General features: G+C 43.6%; 2 protein-coding genes across 6 annotated transcripts in view; both read left to right on the top strand.

Annotated features, from left to right (window-relative positions):
* The window catches only part of PARVB (parvin beta), a 97,543-nt gene extending 90,817 nt beyond the window's left edge, over nucleotides 1–6,726 (top strand). For all 5 annotated transcript variants that reach the window (XM_073316524.1, XM_073316514.1, XM_073316551.1 and 2 more), the window contains one exon: nucleotides 3,190–6,726. In XM_073316524.1, coding sequence (XP_073172625.1) covers nucleotides 3,190–3,266 — 77 coding nt within the window. In that variant the 3' untranslated portion in view covers nucleotides 3,267–6,726. The remainder of the gene's footprint in view (nucleotides 1–3,189) is intronic.
* Nucleotides 6,727–9,566: 2,840 nt separating this feature from the next.
* Nucleotides 9,567–13,795, top strand: part of PARVG (parvin gamma) — a 33,174-nt gene continuing 28,945 nt past the window's right edge. Inside the window, exon 1 of the mRNA XM_073316502.1 lies at nucleotides 9,567–9,823. The gene's annotated coding sequence lies outside the window, so the exon portion shown is untranslated. The remainder of the gene's footprint in view (nucleotides 9,824–13,795) is intronic.

The raw sequence follows: 13,795 nt of genomic DNA, 5'->3' as shown, positions 1-13,795 counted from the left end.
TATTGCCACCTTTGGTTGGCATTCTGTCAGTTAGCACTGGCTGGGCTTTGGCCACACAAACTTCCTCTTACAAGGAGCAGAAGATTGAGATCATGGGGTTTTTTTGGGCATGTCTGGTGTCCCTCTTGTCAGTGCTTCTCATCTCATGGCCTATAATTACCCATGCAGTGAGGCTATATCTGATATTACATTACTTTTTAATCTAGCAGACAAAGGTTTAACAAGATCCAATGGCTAGAAGTTCTTTGAAAGGAAAAATTAAACTGGAAATAAGGCATAGATTTTATAAGTGAGAGTAATTAACTAATAGAACAAATTACCAAGAGATGAGGTGGATTCTCCATCACTTGAACTCATTAAATTAAAAGTTGATGTATTTCTAAAAGATATATTCTAGTTCAAGCACAAGTTATTAAACTCAGTGCAGGAATTACATAGTAAAGTTCTCTGGTCTGTTTTATGAAGGAGGTCAGACTAGAAGATTGTAGACCCTTCTGACCTTAAATTCTATGAATCATTACATTATATTAGCAAGTAAAAGACTCGGGTTTATCCCTTTTCAGCAGGAGGAGTGAGCAACATGTCATAATTCCCTCCCCATTGCTTCCTATCAGCTGAGGCAGAAGTTATGGCCGTGACTCAGAAAGAAGACCCACACGTCTTCAAGGGAGGTCTCTAGGATGTAGGACCTTGAGAATAGGAGGGAAGGGAAGAAGTAAACCAATGGAGCAATGGGAAATGGCACAGATACCCTAAGAATCCCTGAAGGCAGAGGACCACCTGTCACCTTAAAAAAACAATCATCCCTGTTAAGTGATGATTGCAAATAAACTGCACCGTCCACTTATCTTGCAGACCAGGTACTATAACAAAGAGCAGAGACAATGAATCTCAGTACTGGGCACCTAGAGATGCAGTCCTTGATCTTTGGCTCTAGCGGAGCTGTGCTTAGTGCAGCCGTAGAAGGGGGCTTTGTCACCTTCATGCTCCCCCAATGCACAGGGCTGATTTGGTCTCAGCTGCTCTAAGTTCTAGCTGCCTGCAGTGGACTCAAGGGGGATTGGTGGAGCGCAGTGCTTTCTGGCCACCTTTCCCTCCTTTGGAGTACTCTCTGTGTTGGCTGGATGGTGTAGAGTTGGCTATGCAGGCTCTATGCCAGGTAGGGATTGCCCATGCCACAGTAACCTCAGCTAGCCTCATAGGCCAGCTGTAAGGGTGCTCTGCACTACCAGAGCTATACATTTGGAATTGGAACTTCAAGTTGGCTGCCAGCACCGTTAGGTTGAATCTTCCTGTCGGTTTCCCTGGCCCACACCAAAGATTCCCCTTGGCTTGCTGATTGTGGAGGATATGGCTGGTAAGAAGCTTTGCTCCTCAGGGCTAAATTCACATTTAAATCTGTCTCTGAGGCAACTCGATCTGTTGCACAGAAGGTAGTACACATTCCCAGGCCATTTGGGAGTGTTGTGCTGCTGGGGATACTGTGGTGTTAAACAGCTTCCTACACCTTCTGGAAAACTTTGATATACAGAAACAATTCTGCTAAAACTAGGACTATTCTTCCTGTGTTATAGTGGTCCTTTTCATACAAGCAAGATCTTTGTTAGGAGTTCCCTTGCTCCTGCTGCTTATGCACACGTACACAGGTTAGGAAGAGAGGATAGCATGGGGGAATAGCATGACGCTGGGAACTGGTAATTGGATATGTAGCTGTTCACTTCTAAGTCACGACTTAAAATCCGGCCAAGCTGATAGAGGCTGCACGTCATTTAGTAATGCTGGTGGCTGTCTGGAGGCTTGTGTAAAATAGTTAATTTCTTTCCAAACAAGTGTGTGCAGCACAAATCTGTCCCCTCAAATGGTGCTAATTGAGAGCCAGTTGCCCATCCCGTCACGGAGGCTGAGAAGCATATGTTCATGGAGCATGAATTTCTCTCCTACCCAACAAGGGATCATTTCAGGCCAGGCATGTTTGCAGGGCATGGTGAGGAAGCCTGTGCTGGGTCCTCTCTGTGGAGCTCTATAGCCAGCACGTTTCAATCCACATGTTAAACGAGAAAGACAAAGAGTCTCTCTTCACTCAACTGTGCAAAATAATAGACTAAGGAAGAGAGGGTGAGAGGAGACTGAAAACGTCGTTTTTTTGGGAATGGGGTTTGTGGGGTTTTTCTTTTTGTTTTTACCTCTCTTCCTTCCTCTTCTTCCATCCGAACTGTTCCTCCTCAATGTTTTTTCATCTTCCTGTTTCCCCTGCTTTTCCCTCCTGTCCTCTTCCTTTCCCACATCTTTACCTGCTGCTTTTCCCCTCTCCTGCGCTGCTGACGTTGGCAGATCCTCTCTCCAGTCTTGCAAGGGCACTCTGTGCTGTACTTTCCCCTGGCAGCCTTTGGAATGTACTTCTCTCTGGCACTTCCTCTATGTTATCGTAGCAAAAGGACAGGAAGAGCAAAGAGAGAGACTCTCTCTGTTGTACATCTGAGAAGGGGGAATACCAAGCCCATTAGCAATAAGTTTGAAGTTTGCAAAGGGGAAGAATGGGGAGGGTGGAAGACGGCCTGTCTTTATGGTGGACTGTAACTGTTGATGCACTCTTCCCTTCCTTTCTCAGATGAAAATGTACCCACACTCTGGCACAGTGAGAGGGGATGCAGGAAGGTTTGGCACACAAAGCAGGAGTTTAAGTCCTGCTCACTGCATAGCAAGTCATTGCAGAGGTTCTAGATACGGTGGGTCCAGAACCTCACATGAAATATACAATTTAGACTTAAATCCCCACTCTGGACCCCTGGTTAGTAATTTCCCTGGTAGAAACTCACTAGAAATTGTTAAAGCTGTGACATGGTATCTAACATGGAGTATTTTTCAAAGTTATTTGTGAGATATCAGGTCTGAGACACAAGAACACTGCAGCCTATGATAAATTGTAGATCAGGGAGGGATGGGGGTTCTTTTTTCCCCCCCCCTCCAGAGAGAAGTTTAAAAATATCAGTGATTAAAGTACTGTTATGGCTAAGGTTTCTTGAAGATTATTGTATGATGCTATTCAAGGGAACTGGATCTGTATTTTTTAAATTTGATTTGATTTTTTATTCTTTTGAGTTCACAGATCAGAAGACACTTTCTTCCATTCATAGGCAACTGGGAGGTAGCACTAAACCAACCTTAAGAATCTCTCCTTTTCTTCCACAGATGTTGTTAACTTGGATCTGAAGTCTACCCTCAGGGTTTTGTACAACCTGTTCACAAAATACAAGAATGTTGAGTGATGCTGGAAGCTGCTGAGATGTTAATCCTCACGACCTTCTTAAGGAAAGAAAAAGAAAAGAAAAAAAAAAGGGAAAAATGAAACACCTTCTATGTTCCCATTGTGCCTTACACTATATTCCATGCTGCATGATGGCATTCCTTCTTCTGTTCACATTATCTCCATGTACCTCTTTGCATGACGTGCCCACTGAAAATACTTTGTGTATTTTATGTTAGCTCCCTTTTGAAATATCATTTTTACATCTTTGCTCTGAGATCCTGGTGGGTCTGTTTGCTAGGGTCAACAAGCTTTCTTGTTCTGTTGATAAAGAAATCTACTACTAGCTACTTTGATAAACAGGAAAAACTTGAACCCTTCTTGATGGGGCAGTGCCTTTATATACTTTCTTTTGTAAACTGCTTGGTTACCATTGGTGGTGGAAGATATGCTAGGCTTGAGTGTGAGAAATACAACATTGCATTGTAATATATTTAGAAACTGCACAGTTTCCATTAAATAAGGTTTGTGTGTGTTACTGTATTTGTTTCCAAGGACACCACCTGAAACTGTACATAAGAACCCATGAGGGCTTTTTCTACCTTTCATGTTAACTTCATACTACCCAGTATTATTTCCACCTGATGTTTACACACAGACTAGAAATGGAATTATTGCCCCATCTGGTCATAGCTGCTTTTCTCTCCCTCCTTTTGTGCTGAGGAGGGAGCTGTAGCCACACTTGAAATGTGCAGTCTGGATCAGCTCGGTCAGGAGCTGGTCAAGGATGGATGGGCTGGATTTATGCATTCTTTTTAACCCTTCGTGGAATGAACAGGGGGAATCACAGTTTGATTGCTTAGAGGTGCAAGGTTGACCTTTACTTTCCTGTGGAAAAGCTAAAGCACCTACTCCTGCTCTCATTGAAGTCAACGGCAGTTACAGCACGACAGAGCCCAAAGTGTGTAAACAGAACTACAGGTTTTTGTCTTGAAAATTAAATGAAGCAAGGTCATTTTTCAGTAAGATTTTGCCTCTGTTTCCTGGGTTATTCTGGACAATGCCATGTAATGTACACCAGTATCAAACAGACTGGACTGCACCGAATTTGGAACAGTTTAGAGGTGCAAGCCCAGGGCTGAAAATAACATAAGTTTCCTTTCAGTGATGCTGTGATGAGTTGACTTCATCCCATCATTCCCAATGATACTTTGCTACTGCTGTGAACTCTGGACCCAGTGCTGTAATCCTTAGGCAAAACTCCCATTGAGGTCAGTGAGAGAAAAGACTCTACCCTTCGAATGTATCTACCTTGTCACAAGAAACTGTTACAGCACTTGATGGACTTCACCGGATTGTGCAGACATATCTGTGTGTCTAATGATGCAATAGGTGTAGTTAAATGTACAAAGAAGGCAAGGCTAGGATGTGGTTTGTGTGAGCAGGTTATGGGCAGGGCTATTGAAAGAAATAGTATTATAATGCTAAAGCAAGTTATTTGTGGGCTCTGTATTTTATAGCATTCCTTCCCTTAGAATGTGGAGGAGATTCAAAACTACTATCTTATTGCTTTCTATTTATCACATTAGTCACATTTTATGGGCTGCCAGGTTTTATGTAAAGCATTTAACAGAGCAGCCTATCAAGGAAGACAGTGTTACTGCGTTATCTGGGCCAAGTTCAGTCTTGTTGTAAGCAGAGGTCCATCTCTCATTGACTACAAATGCAATGCATCTGCTTACACCAGGACTGAATTTACCCTTCAGCATTAAGGACCAGGAGGAAACGCATGTCCCCTTACTGTGCTATGTGAACTGTGGTGTAATTGTACAGAAGAGTCTTCTCTTCATTAACATTTTTGTCTCAGCTTGACACTTTAACAGTGACTTGCAAAAGGAGAAAACACTTATTTTTTGTTTCTTTATGAGGTATAAAAGTGGCCTAAGGGGGCTAGTGTCCAAAAAAAAAATTTAAAAAAAAGCGGGAGGAGGTTTCTACTTGTTTCCATTCGAAACTCAGCTCGCATCTACTGTGGGAGATGCTATGGTGACTGAAGAACTAGTGAGTTAGATTGTAAGAGCTAGATTCACAAAGGAATTTAGGTGCGTAACTGGGCACCTAAGTCCAAAATGTAGATCCTCAACTCCCCTGCTCAGCTGCTGCCTAGTCCTCTAGGTCCCTAAACTCCTGCTTAAACTCAAATATTGGATATGAAGCGGAAGAGCTTCAACAGGAGAGAGTGAGAGCCCCACCCCAGAAAATTCCATAACCCAGCAATTAGGGCTAGTTGGGAGACCTGAGGTCGAGTCCCCACTCCAAGTCAGGTGATTTGAACTGAAGTTGGTTTTTTACATCTCATGTGAGTGCTCTAACCACTGGACTATTAGATAGTCCTTATATGAGTACTCCTGTGAGCAGGGGACTGCAGATTTGGGACCTTTTAGTTTATATGCATGGGCAAATTGCCAACAGGATGCTTTTAACTTAAGAAGGGCTTCCCCAAAAGCAAACAGTTTTAAAACACAATCATCTTGATATAGCTCCCCACCAACTAATATTGTTTATTTCATTCTTAGTCTATCACATACCTGATATGTGGGTTGTAATTAGGGTGATCAGATGTCCCGATTTTATAGGGAAAGTCCGGATATTTGGGCTTTTTCTTATATAGGCTCCTATTACCCCCCACCCTCTGTCCTGATTTTTCACACTTGCTATCTGGTCACTCTAGTTCTAATGGGCTAATATGTTTTGGGTTTAAAGCTTAAAAGTATAGGTGTCCCCCCATCAGTGCTAAAGAACAGGATGGCTAATATTTTGTTCGTATTACTGGAAATTTTGAATTCTGCCTCTTAGTGTAGAGTTAGTTGGGTAGAAAAGGCCAGGGAATTCTGAGGCTTGTTGCATAGTTCTTGACCACGGCATGCCCAGCATTCAAGCTTCCACATTTATATATGGTTAATGAGATTGGCTGCCTATACAGCCTATGTAATGTGCCTTGTAGATTCACCATCAGAACTGTGGATTCCGTTCCAGCCAGTTGTCGTACAACTTGTTCTATGGCTCAGGAGAGGCCTGAGCAATGGTCAGCTATGGCGTAATGTTTCACAAGACTGCAAAGCAACAAAAAAGAATTTACATCAATGTAAAAACTTAGAGCTTTCTTTTTTCGCCCTAATAGAAACCCAATGCTTTGTGTATTAATGTATTTTAAGAATCTTTTCTACTATTTTTTAACAATGTTCACTCTGGATTTCTGTTCCTAAAAAAAACCCCAACCCACACAAAAAACCAACCTTGCAGATGAGATACTGCACTTGTCATACCGTGGACAAGTCTGGCTTTGTGAGAGTGTAACAGTAGTGTACTGTAAGCAAATTACAATGCAATCCTATGTTTTCTAAAATCACAGCAGGAGTGTTGTGGAACTTAATGCATGGTTTGTGACAACTGTATTTATTCTAATAAACAAATAATGATTACATAGCTTTCTTGCTCTTATTTGGCCTGCTTAATGGATGAAGTTCTAATAAAAGGAAGGACTTGAATGAAGAATGCATTTAATGAAGACCAAGATGCCAATGAGATATTGGTCTGCATAGGCCTTAGAAAACAGAGCAGGGACGTGACAGTCTGTCTCTCTGGCACTGGTAGAGCAGCATATGAAGGGGTTCACTCACTGCAGGTGTGCCTCTTTCTGCCTGGGTCTGGGAATTAACTTTTGCCCCATATGGTGGCCCCTGCAATCAGTTGTTTTCTCTCTATCCTACCTCCATGACTTGGAGTGCTTCCTCTTGATGATTCAGCCCTTCGGCCAGTCACTATATAGTCTTCTCCCACCTTTCCAGGGCAATGACGTCCCACCAGACAAGCTGTCCATATGTCCTCCCAGGCAGTCTTCTATTCCAACTCCAGCTCTGTGCCACTTAGCCAGTGGCTGGTAGGGGAACCCAGGCCTGCCTGTTACTCTGGGTTCCAGCCCAGGGACCCTTTGACTGCTGTTGCAGTCCTTGGACTCCTTCCTACCCACCTCTCCATCTCCTTGTCTTTGTCTGGGTTTACCCCCAGAGCGTCCTCCATTCCCCAGGGCCACTTCGCCTCCTAGGCCTCTTGTAAGATTCCCTAGTCCAGGGCAGGACACCAGGGCTTACTTGCCCCCTAGAGCTCCTCCTTATCCCTGGCCAACACCTTTTTACTCTAGACAGCAACTGCAGATACACTGCCTGCAACCCTTTCCTGTGCTTACTCCCTGCTTTATAATGCTGTCCCAATCCCCGCCTCCCAGCTCTGCTTCATTTGCCCTTTGGCCCTATCCAGCCCTGGGTCCCCTCCAGGTGCGGTATCTAAGGTTAATTGACCCCTTCTGATCCATATTAACCAGTTCAGGGCTCGTGTGGGGTGGACACGCCATCACACGCCACTTAGACTATCGTACTTAGATCGGGGCATCTTATCGGTAGAAAGCAATTGGGGGGAATTGGAGAACAGCAACAAAAATGACTGTGAATGCATCAGTTAGTGATAGGAAGGCTTTAGAGAACAAATCCCAGTCAGTGTGGTTGAATGATGAATGAGTATATGTGGGAGGGGATGGCAATCAGCTACCATTATCTGATGGGGATGTATGGTGAGGAAGGAGAGGAATTGAGTAGTGCTTGGGGGCTATAACTTGGAGTAAGAATGTGACATTTTTAAAAAAGGAAAATTTAGCTTAAATATGGTGGTTTATGATATCAGAGTGAGCCCCATTAGACTGTGAAATAATCTCCCAAGGGAAGTGGGGGAAGGAAGCCTTACTGCTTATGATGCTTAAAACTAAATTGGACTAACCACTTGAATTTACTTCAGGGAATCATCATGCATTAGTAACTGGATGGATATGACCTAGTAGGCTTTCCCCATTAGTATGCCCATTACAATATTTTAAAATGTTAATTAGACTAGGGGAAAATCTAAATATTATATCCTGAAGAGCGGTTTTGCCTCTTTGTCTTCAGAAAGAAAAGTATTTAATCACCTGAATGGTAGGTGCTACTGTATATTTCCTGAGAGAGATGCAGTGTTCTGTGCAGTATGACCACAATTTTCCCTGTCAGTAAAATACCAGGGGGTTGTTGCTGCAGGAAGGGGGTGTCTGTGGCAGGGGAGTGAGGTGGGGAGCAGTGGGTGGGGGTGGGGTAAGAGGAGGTGAACGGCAGGTGGGGGACTGAGGAGGGATGCAGGAAGCAAGCGGTGGGCGGGGGGGTGAGGAGGCGAGTGGCGGGCCCATGGCCAGTGGGTGGATTCCCCCTTTTGGGGATGCTAGCCCCTGACTCCATCCATTCCGCCCGCACACACCCCCTATGGCTGGAGCCAAAAGCCCCCAGCCCGGAGAAGCCCCGAGTGCCTCCCCATCTCAGCCAGAGGAGCCCCGGGCTGGCCGAAGCCCTGAGATGCCTCCAACACACACACCTGCCCGGAGGAGCCCCGGGGCAGCCACAGCCCTGCCCCCTCCTCCCCAGACCCAAGCCACCCAGATATGTTTTTCATTATTATTTGGACTATTATGTCAAAGCATTTTTAAATTTACTTCAGAATTGTACAGACAACCACTTTTACCAAAAATGCAAAATAAACAATAAAAAAGACAAGAAGGTGCAAAGTACCTTATTTGCATTTCTATTCTGTTAGGTCCAGTAAAGAATAGAGATAATTGTGCATTTATTTTTATTATTGAGTTTGCAAAAAAAAAAAAAAAAAACCCAAAACCTTCCATAAATAAACTACAATGATTTGGATGTATATATGTGCATATTACTTTATTAACTTTAGGAAAAAGAAATAATTTTAGGAAAAAGGTGTCAGTGTGGCCACCAGCAAGAGTTGCTGGCCTCACTCTGAGGCCACCAAAAATTTGTTGCGAGAACCCCTGGTTTAGATGCACATTTACTGCAGTTACTATAGATGCTAGCAGAGACCATACTTGCTGATATTAGGACTCTGAACAGAATTGTGGTTTCATTTTTAAAATGTAACGTAAGAACTGTGTGTAACTTGCCTCTTGATAATGTTCAAGCTGCTTTGATGCAAGGCAGCAATTTCAACACAAAGCTGCCCAAAACTTTATCCTATGCTAGGTTTCATACTCCTTTCCCATGACCTTTCCTTGAATACACCCCTTGAGGAACACTTAAAGAATTATTAAAGGCAACATGGTGTCAGTTCTTTTATGTAAAATGTTCATATGCAAATTGATTATATTGGCTAAATGTGGCATAACGTCATCTCTTTCCTGTTGCTACCAAGCAAACCTCTTGAAAACCGCAGTGCAAAATGAGGAAGTAAGGGACTGTTCTAAACTGAGTGCAAAGAACTAGTCTTTCTTTTTGTTTCTTGCCTACTTTTCTCATCGTGGTGTTCTAATGGCAGCAGTATAAAATTAGGTGGATTGATTGAATCCTGACACATGCCGTTTTTATTTTTTCAGACTAGAAAGCCTTTTCTTTGGTACTAATTTTGAGCTTATTTGGAATACCACTTTTGGCTTTTTCCAACAGGAAATAAATCAATTCAAACTTCTTGGTGTCCTTATCTGCAAAAGTAAGTGTTTCGTGTATATTCTATGGTAGATTATAATTATGGTAGCATTATGAGCAGTAAAATATATGTAATAGCTCAGTGAAATTTTGAGGAACCAGATTGTGAAGGGATAGTAGACGAAAAGTTGGGTGATTTGAACTATTAATACAAAATGGTTATTCTGCAATCCAGAACCTTCTTAACTGCTATTTTCAGCAAGTAAGGAACTGTAGCATTGCAGCTTATAATTTTATAGCAACTCTTGACATACCTGAAAACTTATTCACTGACTACCCCTAGCAGAATGCAGAAAAATAAATAGCTTCTGCCTTTCTCAAGATCTCAGAAAATTTAGGATATTCTCTCAGTAATTGAGAACACAGAACCAAGTGATACCATTTTGCTCAAAGAGTCAAGTGTAAGGCCAATATGATTTAAAAATTCCAGTACACAATATTGTTGCAATCAATATTCTAGCAATTGTTTTATTCCAAGTGTTGTTCTCCATGTACCAGTAAATAATGGATGCATGGATGCAAGGCCGGAGAAAATAGCCTGAAAGCAAAAGAAGTGAAAAGAAAAATAGAAAAGATAGTCTGCAGAGCCCTATTGCAGCGGGCCTGCATGACAAACTCCAATCTTAATACTTCTCCCAGCGCAATTAAGGAACTGAAATAGAAAAAGGATTCCAAACACAGTCACGTTCCCCCATGATGTTAGTGCAATATATAAACCTTTAGCAGGCAGTTTTCTGGGCTATGTACAGACATCCTGGGGGGTTGTTTGGAACTGAAACTTATTGTATCAAATTTTTGAGCATTTCACTGGAGCAGGGATGACCAAACTTACTGACCCACTGGGCCACATATAATAATCTTCAGAAGTTCGAGAGCTGGGAGTGCCTGCTGGGGCTTGGGGCTTCAGCCCTGCGGGGCATGCCTTCTGGAGTTCCTGCCCTGCAGCAAGGTGGTGGGGCAAGGGAATTCTGCCCCATGGCAGGTGCCTCCCATGGGGCAGAAGCCCTGAGACCTCCCCCCCTCGCTGTTGGGCAGAAGCCCCTAGACCCAGCACCTCTCCTTAGGGCAGAAGCTGAATGCGGGGTGTGGTGGGCTTCACGAGCTGCACTTTAACTGTAAAAGAGCCACATGTGGCTCGCGAGCTGCAGTTTGGCCACCCCTTCACTAGAGAGTAACTTGGAGCCTGATCCAGAATCCACCTTAATAATAATAACTAATGATCCTATGAAATGCTGAGGCCCTCCATTCTCAGCTGCTGAGCAGGTTATTGGATTGAGCCCTAAGGGTATATTTATGTACGCTGCCACCAATTTTTAATTTAAGGCCTGTTCTTGCGTGGTCCTGAGTACTACTTGTGACATGCTGAGATCTCCAACTCCTGTAGCAGTAGGTGCTCAGCATCTTGCCAGCTTAAGCCATAAATTTGTATGAGATCCCCAAGTTTTTTCAGCTTGCCAAAACAGCTCCTGAATAAATCAGAGGAGTCAACGTTCCCAGGAGGCAGGCCCCGCAGCATTCTGAACCCAGGTGGGCTTGGGAGGTGAGAAAGTGGCAAAAATGGGCACTGTACAGAGTAGCAGATAGTCCCTGAAGTTAAAAGCTTACAACCCAATAGACAAGTCAGACACAGGGAGAGGAAAAGGGTAGAACACCCAAGCAGACTGCCCAGTACGGTAGTGGCAAATGTCATGTTAGTGCTGTGATTTCCCCCACCCCCACTCCTTTTTGTGGGTTTAGGTGGAAGGAAGTATGCTAAATGGAAAGAAAAGTGAAGAGGGAGGGGACACGGTAGTGAAGGAGGTGAGGGAGATAGGACCGGGGTGAAGATGAGGGTAAGAAGGGCAGATGGGGTGAAGCTGAGGTGAAGGGCCTGTGAGGGAGAAGATTGCAGCAAATTCTGATCTACAATCTAGGTTTCCACCGGGCTAGACATGCAATGCTGGGTCACTAGCCTGACACTGCACACCAAGCCACCCTTATTGTAAAATAAGGGCTTGAAACAATCCCACATCAATATTCTCCCTGGAATTAACAGGAGATTTCTCAGTGTACATACTGTATCAGCCAAGATGGCCACCATCAATCCATTGATTTAATATTACGGTGGCATACCTACTGAATCTAGTCCCTTTATAGCCTTAAAGTGCTTCATGAATAATTAGGGCACAACTGTGGCTCACCCTACATGCTCATGCAGCGGAGTAAAGGGGTGTCTGGCACATCCTCACTCTTCTGGGTGGTTTAGTCAGTATGGTGGGCCCCAACTCGGCGGGGAGAGCAACCTCCATTGGGCCCTTCCGCCCTCCTGTGCAGATGGACAGGCAAAGGCAAGGAATGGGCAGAGCCTTGATGTGGTTGTCAGCATTGCTGAGCTAGTGCAGAGAGGGAAGTCACTGACACCTGCTATCAGATGAGAGCAGATTACTTCCCTCACAGGAGCAAGGCTGGGGAAGTAGAAATCAAACGGTGACTGTTACTGAGTCACAAGTCAGGTTCTAGTCTGAGCCTGGGCTGGCACAGCAACCTGATGCTCCTTACTATGGGCAGCGGGGAAACCTCTCTCTAGTCCTCATCAAATGAATCCCCACACAACCACTCAGCGGCAGGTGTTCCTCTCCTCACGTCACAGATGGGGAAACTGAGATGCCAAGGTCCAAACTCTCAAAGGTGGTGTCTGATTTTGGGGGCCTCCCCAATATCCCATGTGTGTTTTTAGTTACTAACTTTTTATTAGAGAGAAGCAGAATTGTTGACAGTTCAAGTTTTTTTCAGCCATAAGTATTGAAGGAAGGGTGACTGATATCAAAGGTAAGGGGAACAGCAACGCTGAGGCAATATAGGGTATGAATTACAGTAAGTGTACCCACGTCTAAGAGTTCCGAGAAAGATTTTTGAAGGCAAAAGTGGCAGTTGGATACCTAACCCCCATTGACTTTCAAGTTAGGTATCTAATTGCCACTAGTGCATATGAAAATCTTCCACTATATTAATTACATTTTTCATTTCCCTTGTTCCAGCGTTCCTCAAATAGTTCAGTTGTTGCTCTTACGTAGGCAGTAAAAGGCTCCATTTCTTATAATTATTCCATTCTTGCCAACTGCATTTCTAGAGCTGACATTTGGTTTTGCAACCATAATGATGAAATACATTCTCTCCAGCGGTTTTGTGCATTTCGTGTCTATTGTGTTGTGTTGTGCAAGACTGACATGTGAAAGTATCTAATCATAGTTTTCTGCTAGTATTGTCTCGCCAAGCATATTTTCAAAATGGAACCATCAAAGTCTGTACTAAAACACAACACATGCACTTTCCTTACACTGGAGCCCCGATAAAAATGTGAGAACGATTCTAAGGGGACCCTCCCAATGCTGTTTGGAGTTTTAAGCTGTCAGAGCAAGAAACTGTACCTTAGAGATCTTCCATGTCAGATGTGCAATACTGTTTGCAGTGGATCTCTCACCTATTGATTATTCTGCTTTCCTATTCTCACAATGTGAATGTTTAACAAGGCGTGCCTCACTTTCCTTTAAATTTACTTCTTCCCCTATGTTTTTGAGACTTGGAACTTTTTTTAATAAGAAGGAAATGTGTTTCCCCTTCATAATAAAACCTAGCTCTTATACACCACTTTTCTTCCATAGGTCTCAAAATGCTTTACAAGGGTGGTCAGTATCATTATCCCCATTTTACAGATGGGGAAACTGAGGCACAGGGAGGGTAGTGACTTGCCCACGGTCACCCAGCAGGTCCATGGCAGTGCTGAGTCCACATGCAGTACTCTATCAATTAGGCCATAGGAACATAGCATTAATAATACCGGGCAGATTATTTATCCGTGATATCTGATATTCTGCCTCTAGCAATAGCTAAGATTTGATGCTTCAATGGAAGGTGAACTGTGGCCCTCGCTTCCAGAATGCGCCTGATTAGCTATCCAATGCTGTTCCCCTTCCTGCCCTTTGTCTGTTTACATTGT

This window comes from Lepidochelys kempii, chromosome 1 (genome assembly GCF_965140265.1).
Source record: "Lepidochelys kempii isolate rLepKem1 chromosome 1, rLepKem1.hap2, whole genome shotgun sequence".
Taxonomy (NCBI): Eukaryota; Metazoa; Chordata; order Testudines; family Cheloniidae; genus Lepidochelys; species Lepidochelys kempii.
The sequence above is the reverse complement of the archived record's forward strand: the minus strand, read 5'-3'. Positions and strand labels throughout refer to the sequence as shown.